The following is a 20,649-nucleotide window of genomic DNA, read 5'->3' as shown; positions in this document are numbered from 1 at the left end:
ATTTTTGTAAAGGTCCACAGAAAGAATCCCAACAGACCCACAAGGTGGACAAGGAAAAAATAACTTCTGAGGCTTTTGGGACCATCAAATACCCGGTCTTTGCTCCATAAGTAAGAGGAAAATCTACAAAGCTTTGTTGAATTGAAATCAAAGTACAATCCCTTCTTTACCCAAGGGGCATGTGCAGACTGAAAGTACATGGACTACATGGATCATGACCCCACACATGGCAGCGAGGGGGTGGGAGAAGGCGAGTGTTTAAATGTCACAACAGGCTGCAAGACTTTAAAACGTAAAAACCACCATGTGACTTTCAAAGCAGCCTGACTGGTGAAAAATGACAAACATATCAGCTAAGCAGAATAAAATGTTCATATTAGTCAAGGCAAAAGAGAGCAACTAAACAACTACCAGCACATTCCTGTTGCTGTGAAAACTACAGAAACTCTACATTTATTTTTAAAACATCTTTAAGAACGAGCGCACAAATTTTGCTGGCTAACAACCCATCAGGAAAAGCACAGTAAAAAACAAAACAATTCTGTTCAGTTCAGAAGCTGCCTGCTCATTGGGTTCCTCATCACCTCCCTGCTCTGGCCTCCTGCTGAGAGAAAGTCCAACCCTGTGACTGACGGCAGATCTCAGCCCTCAGGAGCAGAAGCAAGGCAATCTGCTGACAGCGGAGAGGTTGAATCCTGATGCCAACTGGCATCCTGAGAGGTTGGGCTACGATTTTCACTGTCATTTCGACTGATGGGGTAAAAAAAAAAAAATCCTGTCCTAATCTATTTTTAACCTTTAATTTTTAAAATGCATATAATAATATATTTGATTGCATTTTGTTTTCATTCTGTCTAATTAATATTCAATCTGAAAAAGTTGAACAAAGAATCCACACTGCGCCGTCACTAACAAGCTGATAAGTGCTTGTGATTTTTTTTTCTCCACAGTCACAAAAACCACTGCATGTTGCCCCAGTAACATAGAAACAATAAAATGAAACGACTACACTTAAATTATGAACGATTCGACCGCTGTGAATCTCAGATTCTGGAGTTACAAATACCACTAAAGCCTATTTTTTTTGGATCATGGAACATTTCAACAATTCAAGTAATCAGAAGTTGGGAAAACTCTTAACTGAGGTGTGTCCTGGTCCCACAAGCCCCCTGAGTGGTCTGCTAACACACAGAAACTATGAAATACATGAAATAATCTAATTCTGGCCTTTTAATGGTGACTTTAAGGCTCATTTAAACTGGTTGGTTTCCTGGCACAGACTCTGATTTTAAACAACACTCTGAGGTTGTAGCTAAAGCTTTATGTTTTCCTGCTTTATCCTTTTTTTTTTTTTTTTTTTTTACAAACATAATTGTAATGTGTGTTTGGGAATATTCTGTTGAAACATCCCATTCAGTCCAATTTTTTACCCATCTGACCAAATTTTTTATCCAGAACAGATCTTAGGATGACCAAGAATAACCAAGGAAGGACCAAATTCAAAGCTGCATTGAACTTAAAACTGCTGGAACAGAAACGCCAGACCTCAAACTGAGACGACTTTACATCAACACCAAGACAGAGAGTGGTAACCAAGGAATAAAACAATTTAAAATAAACATTTTGACATTTGAATAAAGTTTGCTGGATCAGAGGAGATAAAGGTTGAGCTGTTTGGTTTTAATGAAGAATAGTTTGCAGGTATAGAGATATTATTGGAGCACTACCATTTATTATTATAATAAGAAGAAGGTCAACTATCCAGTCAGACATTTGACAAGACCTTCCTGAACGCTACAAAAGCCTCTGGTCCTTCTGGAACTCATGAACATATTAATGAGGGTCTATCTATGTTTGTAATTTAAACTTTACACCCCAAATCTTGTTGAGTAATCAAGAATAATAATTCCAGTTTAACAATAAGACTGCACTGGAGAAAGAATGATTTAAAATAGTTACTAGAAACCCAAAACTGAATAAGAAATTTATGATCATCAAAAGTAGATGATCATAAAATAAATTTTTAACCTAATACTATAAGAGAGTTTATTGGAGTGTTTATGGATAAATGGGGTTCAGGTGAATCAAAAACATCCAAGTACTCATAATGTTTATGTAATTAAATGCATTTTAAACATCTCTAACCCACATATCAACTATCTGACATTCCTAACCTGACAGCATTGCAACATAATGACTGAGAATAAAATGCATTCTTTGCGTGCATGCATTGCTTCCACACATTCATTTTCACACAAAGCACTTGGAAATGTTTTTGCAGCATAACAAACACTCGACCATCAGACTTCAGAGCAGAAATACCAGAGCTCTGCCCTATGTCACACAAGTCAGGAAGAGCACAGAGATAACAGTCATGAGATCCCGAGGGAAGACAAGAACACACTCACTGAGCTCCCTACAATTACTCTGTTTTTGTCACAGCACAGTTCTTCCTCTGTCTCTCTTCAAGGAGATGGAAATTTCTCATGGCTCTTTTCAAGAGGCTACATAACCAATCTATATGACATCTGGCATGAACTAACGGTTTTCTCTGATGGAGTTCCTCATTTCAGCCAACAGAGCGAAAACAGAGGGCTGCTGTCCTGCACCTCCTGGCTTTATATTCACCTAAAAATTTGTTGAAAGGATAATAATTAAATAAATGTGATACATTTTTCAGAAAAAGACAAGAGAAGCTTATATCACTTTGAATTCAGCCGTTTCATGCTCGGCAGAAATGGAGGAATAGTGGCAGAAAAACAAAAATCAAAATGCTTTCTACACAGTGTCATTAGCTTCTTAGCTAAACAACTGTTAAAGGCCAAATTAAGGGTAAATAAAGGTTCATTAGTCACCTTTTAACTGAGATTCATAATTTCCAACATAGTAAATGTAGAAAATGTCCAGCTTAATAGTGAAAGTAGGCTGTTTTCAACTGCTGTTAATCTGTTACTGAGCTGTTGCTTTGTTGTGACTCCAGAACAAAAAAAAAAAAAATCTGTCCCCCAGGAAACACACAAAAAGCTTCATAAATAACCAGCGAGCATCCTCTGAGGGTTGGAGAATGAGAATGGTCAGAGCATAATGGGAAGAGGGATTCAGCCAGAGAGAGCAGTAAACCGAGGAGAAGAGGAGGGAGCCAGTTCCTGAGAGGAGCTCCCACATGAGCAACAACATTCTCACTGTGCATCTCTGTCAAGTTATTAAATTAAACTGTGTACCAGCACTGACAAACAATGAGGAATGAGGAGCGGGGGGAAAAAACGCCTAAGAAAGCAGGCAGGCACTAGAGGTGACATCTCTATAAAAACATGTTCCAGGTAAAAAGCCACAGACACACAGAAAGCCATACAGATCAAAAACTAACAGATTCCAGCAAATATTAGCAACTTTATAAAGGAAGCCATTTACCCTTCTGCCCTTTTACTACGTTTTCCTTCACAGGAAATCACACGTGGAACATTAACAGGGTTATGGTTAGAAATAAATCGGCCAACAAAGTGTGCAGTTCACACTTTGCCACAGGCAGTTTATCACCATTGACAAAGATATGTGCTCAAACACTAAAAAAAAATAAATAAATAAACACACACAGCTAAAGCAGAACTCAATGTTAAAGTTGCTTTGTCTTTAAGTGAAGACAAAGATATGTTGAAAAATAGACAAATAAACAATGAATAAAAAAGGAAAATGCTAAGATTATTTAAGTTCCAGCAAGAATCTACCGGTTTTACCTTGACCAAATATATATAAAACAGTAAACAAAAAAAAGTCTCAAAAACCAAAAAAGACTCAACAAAAAAGAACAGCTTTTGAGTTTAACTTGGTGTAAACTGTTACTTTTAATGCACTTACTAAATCTTAAATTTTGGTTCCGCTTTTACACTGAACAAACAATAATCCCACAAGAGCAAATTAACATTTCACAAACTTAAAGCAAGTAAATGGTGACACTCATTCTACATATTATTACAAAACAGTTGCAAAATGTCTGAACTTATTTCTTGTCAGGACTCATGTGAGTCACTGTTGTTTTAATATTTTACATCCAGTGTTTCACAATTTTTACAAGTAGCTACAGCGTCCTGATTCATCTATTCAATAATCATATTCTTATTACAGAATAAATAATAAAAAACCTTTAGTGTGACTTAAGAAAATAAAAACTGGCTAATTGAAATCTTAGGAATTCTTATAAATTGCACGTAATGGTGATTCATATCTACTTTGAGGTTGATCAGAATGTTAAACAACATTCCTTTCAAGTAGTACATAGTTCATAACTTCATGACTGGAAATAACTACAGGAAAAAATCAGACCTGACCTGAAATGCACAACCCAAAACTAGACAATAAAAATACATGTTAATGTTGTAAATGTGGTTTAATTCAAGTTTTGTTTTGTTGTTTTGGGTGTTTGCTCGCATCTATTCAACATTTCCTCAAGAAACTATGAATAAAATGTTAATTAAACTCATAGGTATTTAGACCAACCCTAGTTTGGTACTTCATATGTGTGTTATCTAACATTCAACACACAGCACACAGTCCTGTTTGCTTGTGTGAAACAAACACACCCTTCTTGTGACTGAGTCTTTGTGAGCAGCTCTTACCTTGCACCACTCCCCAGGGATACTGTCTGGCCCTCACCGTTTTGTTCCCCACTTTGACTTCTTCCACGCTTCCGACCACAGCGAATGGCAGGTGGGCCTGCACGGGCAGAAAGGTCCATAAATGTTAGAAAGATCAAAAGATCCAGCTGTAAATAGAGACATAACCAGGGGGTTCCAACTTGGCCTACATTTTCCATGTTACAATTTTAACTCCTTGCTTTTCCTCATTTACCCCACAAAAATGATTTTCTGAATGCAATATCTTTTGCATCAGTTTTACTGGAGGTGATAATTCAAACACAAGCCTCTGATGAAGGTATTTTAATTGCTCCTTTAGACACGGAGTCTCTGTGGGACTGACAGCAGGGGGCCGTCTGGAAACAGACCCAACATGCTTCCTCAACTGTTCGATGGCGAGCAGAAACCAACTGGGATGAAGCTGAGGGGGACAAGATGGTGGGCGTAGGCACTGATGCAACGGACTATAAATAGATCAGGAGAGTGCACAAGGATAAAACCGCTGAATTAAATGTACTCTCATTTGTGCATCTGAACATAATTGGGTAAACTGAAAACATCTCATTATATAGAAACAAAAGTAAAAAAATGGAAATCTTCCCAGGAAAATCAGTTCCACTAGTTTTATTTCAACGCTTTTGAAATATTTCATTGGAATTATTTGTGACTTTTTTTTGTATAAAGTCATAAAATGACGTCTTTTGGAGTAAAATGATTAGTTTTACTTGCATTGCTTTATTATTATAGAAAGAAAACAAAATAGCAGAAATTGTAGTTACTTTTACAAGACAGTACAAAATGTACGGAATGATATTTGCAGCTAAATGTGGAAACTGGTGCTTCAGTATGCACAGCAGCAGTAACATACAGCACGAGCCTCAAATTTTCAACAATTTCAGTTCCAAAATATCAAATTTTATCATGGATTGAAGGCAGACATGGCAACTTGGAAAACAGGTAAATAAATAAATGAAGGTAGGAATGAAAGAAGGAAAAATTGTTTTATACAATCTGTTTCCTTTTTCTGTATTTATCCTACTACAAATACGCCTACTACTTTTGTGTAAAGAAAAAAATACACTGGAATCATAGTAACACCTAGTAACGTTTTGCTGTGTTGGTTTAATTTTGTTGTTCTTGTGACAATGACAATAAAGATTTATCTTATCTTATCATTCTGCATATAAATAAAAATCTGTTGGCTTGCAAAGTGACGCCACTAAGGTAACATTTCATGCCAATCTTAAAAGAATATATGAATTTGCCAGATGAAACCATCCAGTTCTGTAAAGTAAAACAAAATGTGACTTACGTTCATGGAGGCATTGATCTCACTAACAGCTTCATCGTCTGTCGGGAACTGATAGATCTGGACGCCGTTGCTCACGAGTTCACTCATTATCTTGATTTTGAATTTGTGAAGCTCGCTCTTGGAGATTGTGTCCGCTTTGGCAATGATGGGAATAATATTGACCTAAAGAGAGGATGAAACCAACCAAAAGGGTAGACGGTGAAATACGTCTTTAAGCAACGAAGAAAAAAAACATGCAAATTATGTGACACTTATGAGTTTGCCATATGCACGAAAATATGCAAGTGTGGATTCAGTCTGAGTCCATCTGCCTCGGAATTCGACACGTTTTTCACAATAATTAACAGCAGCACTTTTTCTTGTTTTTTGTCAGAGGTTCTTCAGTCAGAGGCTTCTTCAGAACTGCTGTAACACAGGAGATTCACAGAGCCATAAGCATCTATATTACTGCTGAAGAAAGCCATATGATACGAGTTACAGCAACATGTAATTTCCTTCTTGGATTAATAATGTAATTTTGAATAGAATTGAATTAATATTTTTACTTTACTCACTTTTTTCAGTAATTCATGGCTTCCTGTTTCTTTGGGGAAGAAATAAAATGTAACGCATAGTCCTGTAACTCTCAGCTGTCCTACAAAATAACAACATGCAATTTAACTAAGGAATATTAAGATGAAGATAGCAACTCATCTAAACTTTCCACATATACTGTGAGTTAAGTGATTATAAAAGTCTAAAATAATTGCAACAGTGACAATTTTATTTTTCTCATAAATAAGAGAAAAAAAATATCTCCAAAGATGAGGGCTAAAAAAGAGCCATGTTGGAGTCATCAAGCCTCCAGCAAAAGTGATTATTTGATTACTCTTACACATATTTACCACAGGTGCCAGGAAAGCAAAACAGTAAATAAGTTCAGCTAGAACTGATGGACATTCATAGAATAAGATGCCATTATGAAAACAAACTGCATTCCTTACAGAATCAGCAACAGATGTGCAGAAATAAATATAATTCGTCTGCATTCTTCCATACAGCTGCTTTGCTGAAAATCTATCTGGGATGATGTGAAAACTCCCACAGATCCACTCAAATCAATCCCACAGTGAGCCTCTGAGCAAAAGCCAGCTCTCATTAGGAGTCAAATTACAACCTCATCACACTTTGCTGGATCATTAATCTGCAGCTGGGCACCCCAGCATCATGTTCTCACCCTTATTTAACAACCGTGTTCACTAATCGCTACCCAGGACTGATAACGGCGTTGTATGTCTCCTGAAGGACATGGAGGGGAACATGGCTGGACATGTAGGCAAAGGAAGGAGCGGACAGTGATGCTTGTTCACTTCCCACAGCCGGGTTTTCCCAGCTGACCAGAAAGCCAAAATAGCTCTGTTTGCTGTGAACAACCAGGACCACCAGCTGTAAATACCTTTCAGTTCACATGTAGAAAACAATCACTAGAAAAACAGCTGTAATGCAGTTTGTGACACTTTGCGTTTTATTTTCCCTAAACCAGCAGAATATTAATGGCAATTCACTCAATTAAGACTGTAATATAATCACAAATATTTATAGAAAAAAATCTTGAATTGAAAACTTTATTAGAAGTCTTGATCCTTTTTAACAGTCTGTCCATCGTCATATCAAATTATAATGTTATATATAAAAATCATCCTTTTTTCTGCTTATATAACAACATTTCGATTCTACGTTTGACATGAAAATTTAAAGGCCAAAAAACGTTTGTTAAGTTTTTTTTCCCCACCTGTCACATAAATACATGTCAGACAAAAATACACAGATCAATTATCTTTTTCAGTTTTCAGACTAAACCTTATCTGACACAGTATGGACGGTAATTTTACCATCAAGTTATTCTGCACTGTCAAAAAACTAAATTATTTTACTGAATCTCCTGTTTTAAGTTAAATGATAAAATAAAAGCAGGTTAGAATCAGTGAAGTACATCTAGCAAAGCTAATCCATATCAAGAGCAATGCAAAATTATACAAAATACATGAACATAAAATCAGATAAAAACAACAAAGCTAACTGTTTCATGTTTCATGTCCTCAACTGACATCAACATGTTAATATTACAGCCCGTCACAGTGACAGTTACTTAAACAAAGGTGCTCAGTGTGTTGCATCGCCTGCTAGCAGATAAATCTTGTAAACATGTAGAGGAGAGTTTAGCAGGCTGGATAGGAGTATGGATGGTGTGTGTAATGAGTCTGACCCCTGTGCTCATAAATTTGAAAATATAAGCACAATACATTGAGATATTATGTCTCATTTTAATCAATTTTAGGGCAAAAGCTGATCACAAACATAAGTTGGATCTTTACTTTAAAAAACACTATCAGCCACAAATAAAGTACTGAGGCTTCAAACTGTAAAACATCAACAGCTCACCAGTTTCAACTTGAAAATCTAGAAAACTTTCGCTCAGGTAAATGACATCCTCTTTTCACAACAGCAGGTTAGAGACTTGGCTGTGTGTGCTGTGATTATTTGGATTGTGTCAGTAGACAGCTGGCAAATGTCATGTGCCAGGATTTGATCGTCCTATTGGCTGTTAAACAGCTCTGAAGCTCAGTGGTCAGCTCAACTGACTCACCAGGAGTTCTGATATTTGGATCTCTTCCCTTTATCTGAAGTGTGAACAGGTTTAGTCTTAGCTCAAAATTGTAGCCTGGCTTCCCTTTTCAAGGCTTTAACAACGGCCAATGTTTTGTGAATTGGGTTAAGTCGTAATAAATAAAAAACCTAAATTAATTCTGAAGAAGTCTTTTGAGCCATTGCACACTCATTTTATATATTTTCCCTAAACACGACCCAGTTTCTGTTCCTTGAGAGTGAGTCTTGGCTAAGCTAGCAGTAAGTGCTATGAATAGTATCGGGAGGTATTTGGCAGACATGAATTGAAGGTTGGCAGAGGTAAAAGCAGCAGGTTCTAGTTACACGATCTCCATCTGTTTATTCAGGATTTATTACTTGTGCACCGGCAAAAAACCCCACAAAACTAACGGCTCAAAGACTGCCTCAGTCATTTGTGCAGCAGAGCTGTCAGTAGCCATAACAAAGAAACACTGTGTGGGTGGCAAGTAAACTATCTCAGAACAAGACGCTGTGCATCAAATTGATGATGCAACAAATGTTTGATTACTGAAAATGTCTTATGGCTTGATGTTAATTATATAAAACTACAAAAACTTTGTCTTCAAACCATCAAAAAAAGCTTAATGCATTGAAGTCATTTAATAAACTTTTATTACGATTTTTTAAAAATTGCCTCCGTCTCTCCTATTACTTTTTAAAGATTTTCATGATATACACCCCATTCATTAATTATGACTATAACAATGTAGCCATAATCTGACTTATTTCAGGTAAAAATATTTCCAACTAAAAATAAAATGCAAAAACCTACAGGTTCAACTTTTCCAATCCCAACAATGTTGCTTAAAATCAAACTGATTTACTTTACGCTCTCTATTTTTGAGGAGATTATTTTCATCATATTGTCTGGCTGGAATAATGCCAGGGGTTGCATGTCTAGTCAGCTACACTAAACAGAAATGCAGCAAAACAGATTAGCCGCAAGCCAATAGTGTCAGTAGTAAAACTTGCACGAGAGCAATGAAAATGCCAGAAATCGATACGTTTGAGTGTGACTATTGACTAGAACGCAGTTGATTATTGACCTGCAAGCATGTCAGCTGCAGATATGTCAAAGTCAAACTTAAATTTATTAGACATGCCACCAAGAGGACAATTTCTAAAGGTTTTTATGAAAATGTTTTTGGATTACAGTCAAAACAAAAGCATATAAAAAGGAACGATGAACTGAGAAAACAGCAGTGACTCGAAGCAGATTTATGTTTGAGCAACCTTGACTGGAAGAAAACAGCCTTCTCCATATCAATGAACACTGCATGTAGAAGTCATGAAGTCAAAAAGACTCAGCAGTTTTCAAGGTTAGTCTTGTCAAAGAGGTAATGAAGTCAAAGAAAGGAAAAAAGTGTTAGAAGGTTTAGAAATGGTAACTATAGGGGAAAAAAATGCATGCAACGTATTCCAGCAAAGTTGCTGTTTTATCCTTTACAGAATTTCATTTCTGTGTCAAGAAACATGCAGGATTAGCAAATGTTGGAAATCTTTTGGAAATATCAGTTAAGGTTAGGATCTACTAATTCTTGTCCCTGCGTTTAGCTAACTGTGCTAGTAGCTATCATAAGATGTTAAATAGTTTAAAATCTTAGTTTGCAATATTGTCATTTTTATTTTAAATTCATAGTGAAATCCTTTTTAACTGCAGAGCTGAGTAACCCAGACTACTCTTTGTCAACCCACCTGGTTGAACTAAAAAAGAAGAGGATTGATCATTTATGACAGAAAACCTTCTTATGGTTTGTGTAAAGCTATATTAGCAAATCAAAACTCACTCTCTCACGTCTGAGGCAGCTTTCGTTTTTTAATAATTTTGTAGAAATTATCACGAGAAACAGTACATTCAATTTAAAAAAATTGTGAGCTAAACTTGGAGGAACTTATATTTGCATATTTTCAGAGATGTGAATCCTTTGTTTAACTAACCATGGTATATTTGTGAATCTGCATTGTGCCTTTTGGAGACAGCACGCTCTGAAACTAAAATACTTTTTATTATAAACATGGCCTTGTTCAGATAGTTCAATTTGAATGTATCAAGAAAGTAGGAAAATATAATAGTTATTTGTAGTTCTGAAAAAGAAAATAAAACTACATTTGCAGTAAATGTCTTTTACGTTGTCTTTTCAATTTGATGGTATTCACAAAAAACAGATTGTTTATAATCTAGGATTTTAAAGTCAATTTTTATAACAAAAAAAGGAACAAAAACAACTCATGTTACCTCAAAATACCTCTTCCTGAAACCCTACCACCAAGTGAAAACTTAAGTCTTTTTTTCTTTCAGAACAAAGAATCCACACCCTGACAGAGACAGATGAGGAATCCCAGCAGTTCATTCATATCCCCTCCATTCAAAGTGAAGGAGAGGTTTGGATTTCAGGTAAGCAGGAGTTAGTTTCTAGGCCATAGGGTAAAAGAGCGTGCATGTCACTTATGTATACCTTGCTGTCCAGTTTCTTCATTGTGACCAGGTCCAGGGACTTGAGGGAGTGTCCTGTTGGGGCGATGAAGTAAAGGCAGATGTGGATCCTGGTGTCATGGTAGTTAAACAGCGAGCGTTTGATTTTCAGCTCCTCCTGCAGATAGTTTTCAAACTGGGTGTCGATGTAGTCCACGATTGGCTTGTAACTGTGGATAGAGCCAAAAACAAGTCGGATTTATGCCTTTTTGCTAAAGCTAAATATTTTTCTTCCCATTCATGTGTTATAATGAATCTGTAAGGAAATATGAACTTGTCGCTGAATAAACAAATCAGGAGAATTATGTTTTCAGTTACTGTGTGTTCTGATTCAATGCCAAGTTCTCAGCTTAGTGTTGTACAGCTTAGTTCAAAAATGATTTTACTGACCTCTGACTGAAACACTACAATCAGTCTGTTCGTGTGGGATATAAACATGAAAACTTCAGTTTGGTCATGTTTTTCTCATGAGAAATTTAAAGATGTGGATAAAACCCAGAGTTTTTCTAAAAGTAAAACACTATTACAAACAGACAGCAACAGCATAATGTTTCTTAACATCATAGAACAAGTTTCTTTAATTAACCAAAGAAATTTTAAGAAACGTAAAAAATGGCACTGGAAAAACTAACAGAATGGCTGAAATACACTTCAACTTGCTCACAGCTGCTTGATTACATGAACAAAAAAAAAATACCCTCCAAAAATGGTAAATCAGTTTTCAGTGCAGCTGCAGAATTTATCTGCAGTCTAATTTCAATTGGCTTGACCTGGAAACAGTAATTTCCTTTAAAGTAAGCATGTGTTTGAATCATTTGATTTAAATACAGCAGCATATAATATGTACAGTTTGGTTCATTTTTCATCACGAATATATCCCACAAATAAAAGTTAATTTCTTTTTAAACCAGATGATGTTTTTTCAGCCCCAGGGTTTTCTCTGTTTATGTTCTGTTGCTATCTTTGTTTGGGATGTCCGGATCAAGACATTTTGTTCCTTATACAAATCTCACTAAATGCTGTGTTTTCCAAAACCAAGTTTGACTTTAACACTTGTCACAGAGCTTTCAGTAGAAATCTACACCCTGTAAATATGTAAAATGTACTTAGTTTAGTACTTTTATGTGTAGCAACAATTTGAAACAAATGTCAAGTTAAATCCCTTTAAAGACCTACAAGTCAAACCGTTCAGTCCAAATTTAATTCAAATAATCTGAACAGCAGACTCTGCAAAAAGTGGCATCTGTCATGAATGGCTAAGAACTGAGAGGACAAAAACCAAATGAAGAAAAAGCACAGAAGCCCCAAGCAAGGAGTCTTTTCCACCAAGAAGAAACACAAAGTATCTAGACTTGAGGGTGCAACAGCTTTGTTAACGGCTTCTTGAAGAAAAGCTAATTAATCATTTCTATGGGTAAGAAAAACAAAAGTACAAACGGTATTTAAATAAGAATTTTTAAAAAGGCTGCACAAAGTTAGGAACAGCAAAATCTCAGCAAGACATAAACTGATAGCTTCAGTCAGTGAAGAGAAACAGTTAAGGACAGAAGTCCTGAAGGCAGGGGCATGGTCTAAAACAAAGAAAATGTAATGGCAGCCATAGGTTTGTCAAATGACCTGAAAAGAGGCAAAGCTAAATATAAGCCCTGGGATGGGGGTATTTTCTATGAGCAGGGAAAAACTAATTGTACAGAAAGCTAGTGACAGCAGCAGCTTAACCAGTGGCTTTACTCATTAAAGCCACTGGTGTGCAGCTGCAGCTATGCAAGTAAGAATTAAGCCAGGAGTACTTTCTAAAAAAAAAAAAAAAAAAAAAAAAAAAAAGACTTAGCTCTGTCTATCCAGGAAAGAGACTCAAATAACACACTGAAACACTGTGGTGAAAAAATAAAGGGGACACAGAGTTCAGGACAGTCAATAACTCAATTCAGCTAAACTTAGAAGCCCAAGACTAGCAGTGCTTTCCATCAAAAATGCATTTTAAAAAAAGTACATAGTGTCAATGGTAGCAATAGCTGCACAAAATCATCTGACAACTCATTAGCTCCTCTGTTAATATCTTATTTCCATGAGTCATTTCTGCTGCCGTCTTATTTCTCCCAGCCTTGAGCACATTTGAAATTCTACCTGTGATGTCTGACATGTTTTTTTTACATATTTATTTTAGATGAAGCACATTTAGGCTTAGCAGAGATGAGCTCAAAGTGCAGAGCTGCTGCTGTATGAAGTCAGCCTTTAAATTCAACACAGTTCCTTAGTTTGTTCTCAAATAATCATTTTAATCTTACATTGCAAAATATTTTAACAAGAAAAGCTTATAATAAAGCAGATGAATGTTGTTAATTGTGTCATGCAGTAGTGACGATTAAACCATCTTGGCTCCTACTCAACTTCAGGATGTCCCACATCACTAACATTTTATTGCTCATAGTGAGACAGAGGTTAACAATCTTTTCCATTTCCTCAGTAAGCACCATGTTTACAGTCATCTGTCCTCTACCTTCACATCTCTCTTCAATCTTCTCTGTGGTATGCACACGCTCTGACCTTTTGAAGCTCCCTGTGTTCATTTCCAGCTCGCTGCAGGGTCCGTCCTTCAGCGTGTTGGTTCATAAGGCCCACAGAGAACACTGCTATCAAAGAGCGTGAGAGTGCAGCTTGCTGGCTGAGCCACAGCGAGTACACGCCATTCCACAGCTAAATGTTTTAAAAAAAAAATAAACTACTTCCTCTTTATTTTTCCCACCTCCTCCCCTTCTAGTCCCACAAGACACAAGAAATATGTGTGGAATTCCAGAGTGATATACTCCGTTTCTCTCATTGGTATCCACATCAACATTTGCATAGCAACATCTTATAAGTGGAAATGTAAAGATGAGGAATGGATTTGAAAAAAAAACAAAAAAACTACATCACTTATGATTTACAGAAAACTTGGCATTTACTAAGATCTTTCAGTGCTGTGATCTGTTATTTTATCAAATTTACCTGTCCTCCTTGTTGATCTGGTCACCAAACCCAACGGTATCAACAATCGTTAGTTTGAGGTGGACGTTGCTCTCTTGGAGGTCGTAGGTTCGCGGCCGCAGATACACGCCATTCTGGTAGTGGCTCGCCTCCTCATTTTCAAACATGGTGTTAAACAGTGTGTTCATTAATGTTGATTTGCCAATGCCAGTTTCTCCTGTGAGAGAAAAAAAAGATAAAACAAAGTTAGTTGACTAAATTATTCAGAGATAGCTTGGGTATCTTGTCAACACAATTATGCAGAGACCACTGTGAAAAAGTCTAGTTATCTGTGAATTCTTGGCACTTTACTTTCAAAGAACCAGAGCTTCTTGTAGCCTGAAATTAAGTCAATAAAAACCAGTAAAAGTGCTGACAAAAAATCTGAGAAAACTTCAGAATGCATGAACAAATGATAGTGAGCACTTGAAAAATTATAAAATTAGTGGAGGTGAAATAACATCAACAGCAGATGGTTTTCATAGTCAAACAAAAACTAGATATATGAGCTCACCATGTGCAAGTCTCACCAGACCATGGTAACAATAACACCCTTCAGAGTTGATGTCATTACAGAGTTATTTTTAATATAAATGAGATTTTCATAAATAAAGATTAAGAAAGAAAACACAGTTGATCAAAACCATTTAGAAGAAAGCTATTTTCTGCAACATGTCAACACATGTCTGCAGTTCCTTCACTTTGCAAGAAAGCAGTCCTATCTTGAGGACTGTGAAGGGTGCGTGTGAAAACGAACATCCAAGAACCACATGACTATACATCAACAGTTCGACTTCAGCCCAACCATGCTGGGAAATTAACTCTGTTTCATCCTGTCGTCATGGAAATGTGGTCAGCCTTTAATTAGTTAAGGTGAAGATACAATTCTGTAGGAGATACACACAGACTGCTGTGCTATGCCAGCCATGCTATTGCTAAATCAAAATGGTAAAGATAAATCAAAACCAAGTTATTAAATTCAACTCCAATTTGATTTAAATTAATAGTTTTATTTCAACACAACACAAAAAGCTGGGATTGTAAATCAACCAATAAATTCTGATCAGTGCATTTACTACCAAGAATTTATTCACCCTAAAACCTCACTAAATTATGTCCAGTAGACTCTTTTTCAAATTTTGTTTTAGTTTTGGCTAAACGCCTTGTTTTATTTCCTTTTCTGTAGTCACTGTTATTTTCATACATTTAACTTTACTTCATCTTAAATAAAGTTAACATGAAAAAGCTCTTGGACGTAATTGTGTCTATGGATTGTTTTTCCAACAGTAGGTTGTTTCCACCACCAGCTCTCCTCTGGTTACCATGTCTTCAGCCACATCCAATATTTCACACTTTATCATCACACAAACACATTTTGTTACTCACCTACGCAGAGGATGTTGAAGCAAAAACCCTGTGTGACTGATTTACTGACCAGTTGGTCAGGGAGGCTGTCGAATCCAACATGGCCGCCCAAGCTGAGATTACGTTTCTCCTCATTCTGGAAGACACGAGACAAAACATTAGACATCTGGTGCATGTCAGGAGGAAAACATATGGTAAATATATTAACTGACAGTAAAAAGACACGTTCACTTTCTATACAACATCAAAGACATTCTGCTCAGTGTGCAGATGTAAAAACCATCAGTTATGTGTGCCGAGATTTAGTTAATTAGCGCCTGCAGCAGGGATGAGCGCGAATAATCTCCCACATGAAGGGACAAGAGACTTGTGAACAGAGAATGGATGAAAAGCCTCAAAAATGAAGAGTTTCCTACTTATGGGATCTATTAAAGTTTCTATTACGTTACCCATTCTATTTTTAACAAATGAGAGTCCACAACCAATATACTGTTGTCTATCCCAGAACATAACAGACAAAGATCTCAAATATAGAGCAAACTAAACCTGGCAGGAAAAACTGCTGGAAGTGTTTGATCATCTATCTGAACTGAAGCGGTCGAGAGAGAGCAGACTGCACCTTGAGATGAATACAGCCACCCAATCCCGCCTGGCTCAGAAACAACGGGCTGCATACTTGAAGGCTGATGTCACTCAACACGAGCAGCCTAAAGACGAGAGCTCAGCTGAATGCAACCGAAGCATTCAGCTGGGGGGTGGAGACTGGCTTCCAATGCACACCAGATCACTAAATGACCTCACTGAGGCTCACAATGAAGGATGAGCAGAGTGTGGGATAGTAGGGATCTGCAAGTTTTAGGGTGAATAAATAAAAAATGGAGCACAGCAAAAAAATAAAAACTGAGCAGAAGCACAGAATTTATAGCACTACTTTTACACAAGAAAATACCAAAAGAAATAGTCATGCTGCAAGATCTTATCAATAAAACAGCAGATTTGTTTAAATAAATAACCTCTTTTATTAATAAATACCTGATAATTTTTTCACAGGCATTAAGTTCATAATGCTTTTCCAGTTATTTGTTAAGTGGAAAATGTGTCAGCTGGAAGCTATTGAATTCTCCATAATTGAATTAACTGCAGCCATCAACACAAACAAAAACTCAGGAAGTGACTGCAGGAATGAGGAGGAGCCCTTGTTTGTTGTTCACTGTAAACTAAGAACTTGTTTTACAGACTTTATGTTTTCCTGTGGTATTTAGCTAGCTGGCTGAACATTGCAGAGATACTAAGATTCCTGCAGAAGCAGGAGGAGGGAGGAGCGGGAGGCTGCTGGCTCTACTATCATGCCTGGAAGGAAACCAGTGCAGTCACACTGAAGCTTCATGAGGGGAACGTTTCAAAAAGGAGAAGTTACACAAGTCTTTATTTACAGAGGAAATGATCTACATGAAGGATGTCACGATGCTTCCATCAGCATATCTGTTTAAAAACGCAGCACACATAAAACTGAATAAAACTTCCGTCTTTGTTCGTCTTAATTCATTTCTTCAGTCTGGATGGTTCAAAGTATAAATCTAAGGTAACTGGGACTCACTGCACTTATTCTGTACATGGTATTCAGTCTCCTTTACTCTGACACCCCAAAATAAAACCCAGCTGCTTTCCAAAGTCACTGAATTAGTAAATCCAAACAGATCAGAATAAATCCAGCCATTTGAAGGTCTTAAAAGTTTATTAGAGAACAAACGACATCATGAAGACCCAGGAACACAGCAGACAGATGAGGAATAAAGATGCGGAAAGCACATAATTATATCTGAAAACACACAAAAGATCTTTCAAGAGATGGCTGTCCACTTTAACCAACAGCTCAGGAAAGGAAACAGTTGATGGGGGAATTATTAAGGATGCCAGTAGTAACTTTGGAAAGGCCGTAGAAAACCGTTGCAGGGTTTCCCCCAGAGTGTTATAAGCCTGGCGGGTCACCAGACTATGTGCCCGCCCATCAGGCTAAATGTTGTTAAATCCTAAATAGGATTTGTTTTACACATCAATAATATTAAAGACAGATTAAGTTAATGCACTGAAGTGGGCACAAGGGGGTATGTAACAATTACGCCATCAATGCACCTGCCATTGACTATTATTTCAAAACTATGGTGCGTGTTTGTACAGTTTAGAATTTTTGTAACTTTTAACATTTTCTAACACAAAAAAATTATAAGTTGTTCAAAATCCAGACTTAAACTTAACTGAGAATATGAGGCAAGATTTGATAACTGACGATCATAAATACGCTTCTGAGCTTCAACTTTTTTGGAGAGAAATTGTGACTGAATTTCCGGTGTGTTGGTCTATCACAGGCATGTCCAAAGTCCGGCCCGGGGGCCAATCACGGCCCGCGGTCAGATTTTATACGGCCCGGTTCGGTTCCAGCTTCGGTTTTATAATGTATTATTTATGGCCCGCCTGCACTGTGAAACAGAATAAATAAATCATAAAACTTGAAACTGTAATTCCTCCTTTCACCAAATGGTGGCAGCACCACTTTAATACTATCAGTCTGCCTCCGTGCAGCGAACCCCTCTCCACTCATTTCTGCCATGGCCACTGCAAAGAAAACAAGTTGACAGTGAGGGCCGCCGCTTTCAAGAGAGATGGGAATTATAATACTTCACTGAAAATCAAGGCAATTGTGCTTGTCTAATTTGTAATGAGACGGTTGCCTTGTTTAAGGATTTCAACGTAAAGAGACACTACCAGACTAAACATGCTAACACATACAACAAGCTAACAGGAAGTGACCGTGCTGAAAAACTGAAGCAGCTCCAAGCTGCCCTGGCATCACAACAGCGATTTCTTTGGGCCTGGGTCAAAAGAAAATACCACCAAAGCAAGCTACGAAGTGGCCATGTTAATAGCTAAACATGGCAAACCTTCTACTGAAGATACATTTATCAAAGACTGTGTTATGAAAATGGTGGAGAACATTTTGCCCTGAGAAGAAGCAAGAATTTGAGAAAAATGTTTGCCTGGCAGTAACAGTGTGGCACTGAGAGCTGAGGACATGAAACTGAGTGTTTTGAACGGCAACGTCTGTCACTATCAGCAGTGAAGAGCCAAAAGAACATTTATGCACCTGGATTTATGGCACTTATTTTTATTAAACTCTTGAGTAAGATTTGGTTATGAACCTGTAGATATTGTAAATGACAAGAGCAAAATTCACTTGTTTTAAGATTTAATAATAACTGACAACTTTGCATTACTTATAACTCCTGTTTAAAATGTTCTTGAGGCAAAGATATTTTTAAACTCATGTAAATTTAAGGTATTTCATACAGTTTGTTCAATGTTATCTGACTCTCCAGATATGAAAGAAAGGCAGAATTTGGGTTTTTAGAGTTGTTCTCATTTGCCTGAGTGGCTTATATTTGTTTTTTTGTCATTTGAAAAATAAAGATAATTGTGACAATGAAAATTGTTTTATAACAGTGTGTATTTGCATGACACTTTTGTAGTTAAAAAATGTCCGAACAAACTATTGGCCCCCAGGCATCTTGACTTTATCAAATCTGGCCCTCTTTGCAAAAAGTTTGGACACCCCTGGTCTATCACATAAAATCCAAACAAAATACACTGAAGTATGTGGTTGTAACATAACATGTAAAGCTCAAGGGGTATGGAAACTTTTTAAAGGAGCCATGATCAGCCATGAGCAGATAAGCCACCATTTAAATCTTGCTTCTGCTCCAAACTCAAAGTGCAACAGTGAAACTGCACAACTGAAAAGAACAACAAGGATTATGACTCAGGTGATAATTTAGGGTAAACCTCCTACACTGAATCACATCGAGCTTGTCTGTATAGTGTATGTAGTGGTGACACACACACACACACACACACGCCTACACACACACACGCGCAGATGGGTTTGTGACTGAATGCTGCAAACTGAGCCTGCTGACCAAAACCAAAAGTGTTATCTTTTGGGCTCAGACTGAACAGAAGTGCAGACGTGGACACAAAGCCCTCCAGCTGGGACTCAACCACGTCAGTCAAGACTGGACTAAATCATAACGGTCCCAGATCCTTCACTTTTTCACATCAATAGCAATAAAACATTGAATTACTTCCTCCAGTATTTCTATATAGCATATTATTTACTATTCTAGTGCAAAACCCTTCCCCTCAGTTGGAACCAGCTGCACCCACAAAATGTACACAAAGTTCAAACAAACACCGAGCCTGTCAGCTCTGCATATATAAAGCATAAATTTAACTTAAACACCACAAGAAGAATCACCAGAAACACAGGATGTTCACCCAACAGTTACAATTAGACCAACTATGAAGAAACTGAACCAGAGCTCATGCAGACAAAGGAAAAGCAGAGAGACAGCATGGAGCATGAGAGGAATGAAAAGCTTCTGGTTTAAGGTCCCAGAGTGACAGGACAACAACGCTCCCAGGCCACCGTATCACCAGGCCAACAGGAAATGGATGCACAGAGGCCCCAAGGTGCTTTAAAGCGAAATGAAGTGCAAACATTATCTGCTAGTTAGTACAATGTTATTACAGCACAGTAGGCTTGTAACATGCAGAGTTTAAAAATATCTTTTTTGGTCACAGAAAAGATCTCATTTTGTCACACAGACAAAAGAAGACTGTGTGAATAATCTCAAAAACTTTGAGTGAGAACTACCCTGTTCAATTCAGCAGCAAAAAACAAATAACTGTTAAAAAGGGAAAATGAAACATTTTTAAAAGATACTAGTTTGAAGCACATTTTGATTCAGTTTTGACATTCAGTCCTCTGGTGGGATTCTTTTAGCATAGCTTTTCTTCTCGACTTTGATCAGGCCATTCCAAAAAGTAATTTTTTAAAGTTTGGATGTATGCATGGATTCACTTTGAGCCATAAAATCCCTCTGCTAAACCCACATCACGATACGGCCACCACCTTGTTTCACTGTGGATATCATACACTGATGCTTACTGATGGTTTTGGGTCAAACATGCCATGTAGCATTACATCCCAAAAGTTGAGATTTAGTTAGATTTTAGTCAGGTGTTTAATTTTTATTTATTTATTATTTTGGAAGAAAGGGGCTCTGTCGTACATCTGTCATTAGTCCACACTTATGGACATATAGATGTCACTTCTTTCGTGTTGCTGTTGGCCTCCCTGA

General features: G+C 37.2%; 1 protein-coding gene across 3 annotated transcripts in view; it reads right to left on the bottom strand.

Annotated features, from left to right (window-relative positions):
* The window catches only part of LOC102222956 (septin-8-A), a 39,978-nt gene that overhangs the window by 12,594 nt on the left and 6,735 nt on the right, over nucleotides 1-20,649 (bottom strand). For all 3 annotated transcript variants that reach the window (XM_005805453.3, XM_005805454.3, XM_005805455.3), the window contains exons 2-6: nucleotides 15,476-15,590; nucleotides 14,072-14,267; nucleotides 11,067-11,253; nucleotides 5,944-6,105; nucleotides 4,614-4,710 (exon numbers count right to left, since the gene is read on the bottom strand). In XM_005805453.3, the coding sequence (XP_005805510.1) occupies nucleotides 4,614-4,710; nucleotides 5,944-6,105; nucleotides 11,067-11,253; nucleotides 14,072-14,267; nucleotides 15,476-15,590 (757 nt within the window). The remainder of the gene's footprint in view (nucleotides 1-4,613; nucleotides 4,711-5,943; nucleotides 6,106-11,066; nucleotides 11,254-14,071; nucleotides 14,268-15,475; nucleotides 15,591-20,649) is intronic.

The sequence above is a fragment of the Xiphophorus maculatus genome, chromosome 11 (assembly GCF_002775205.1).
Source record: "Xiphophorus maculatus strain JP 163 A chromosome 11, X_maculatus-5.0-male, whole genome shotgun sequence".
Lineage (NCBI taxonomy): Eukaryota > Metazoa > Chordata > Actinopteri > Cyprinodontiformes > Poeciliidae > Xiphophorus > Xiphophorus maculatus.
The sequence above is the reverse complement of the archived record's forward strand: the minus strand, read 5'-3'. Positions and strand labels throughout refer to the sequence as shown.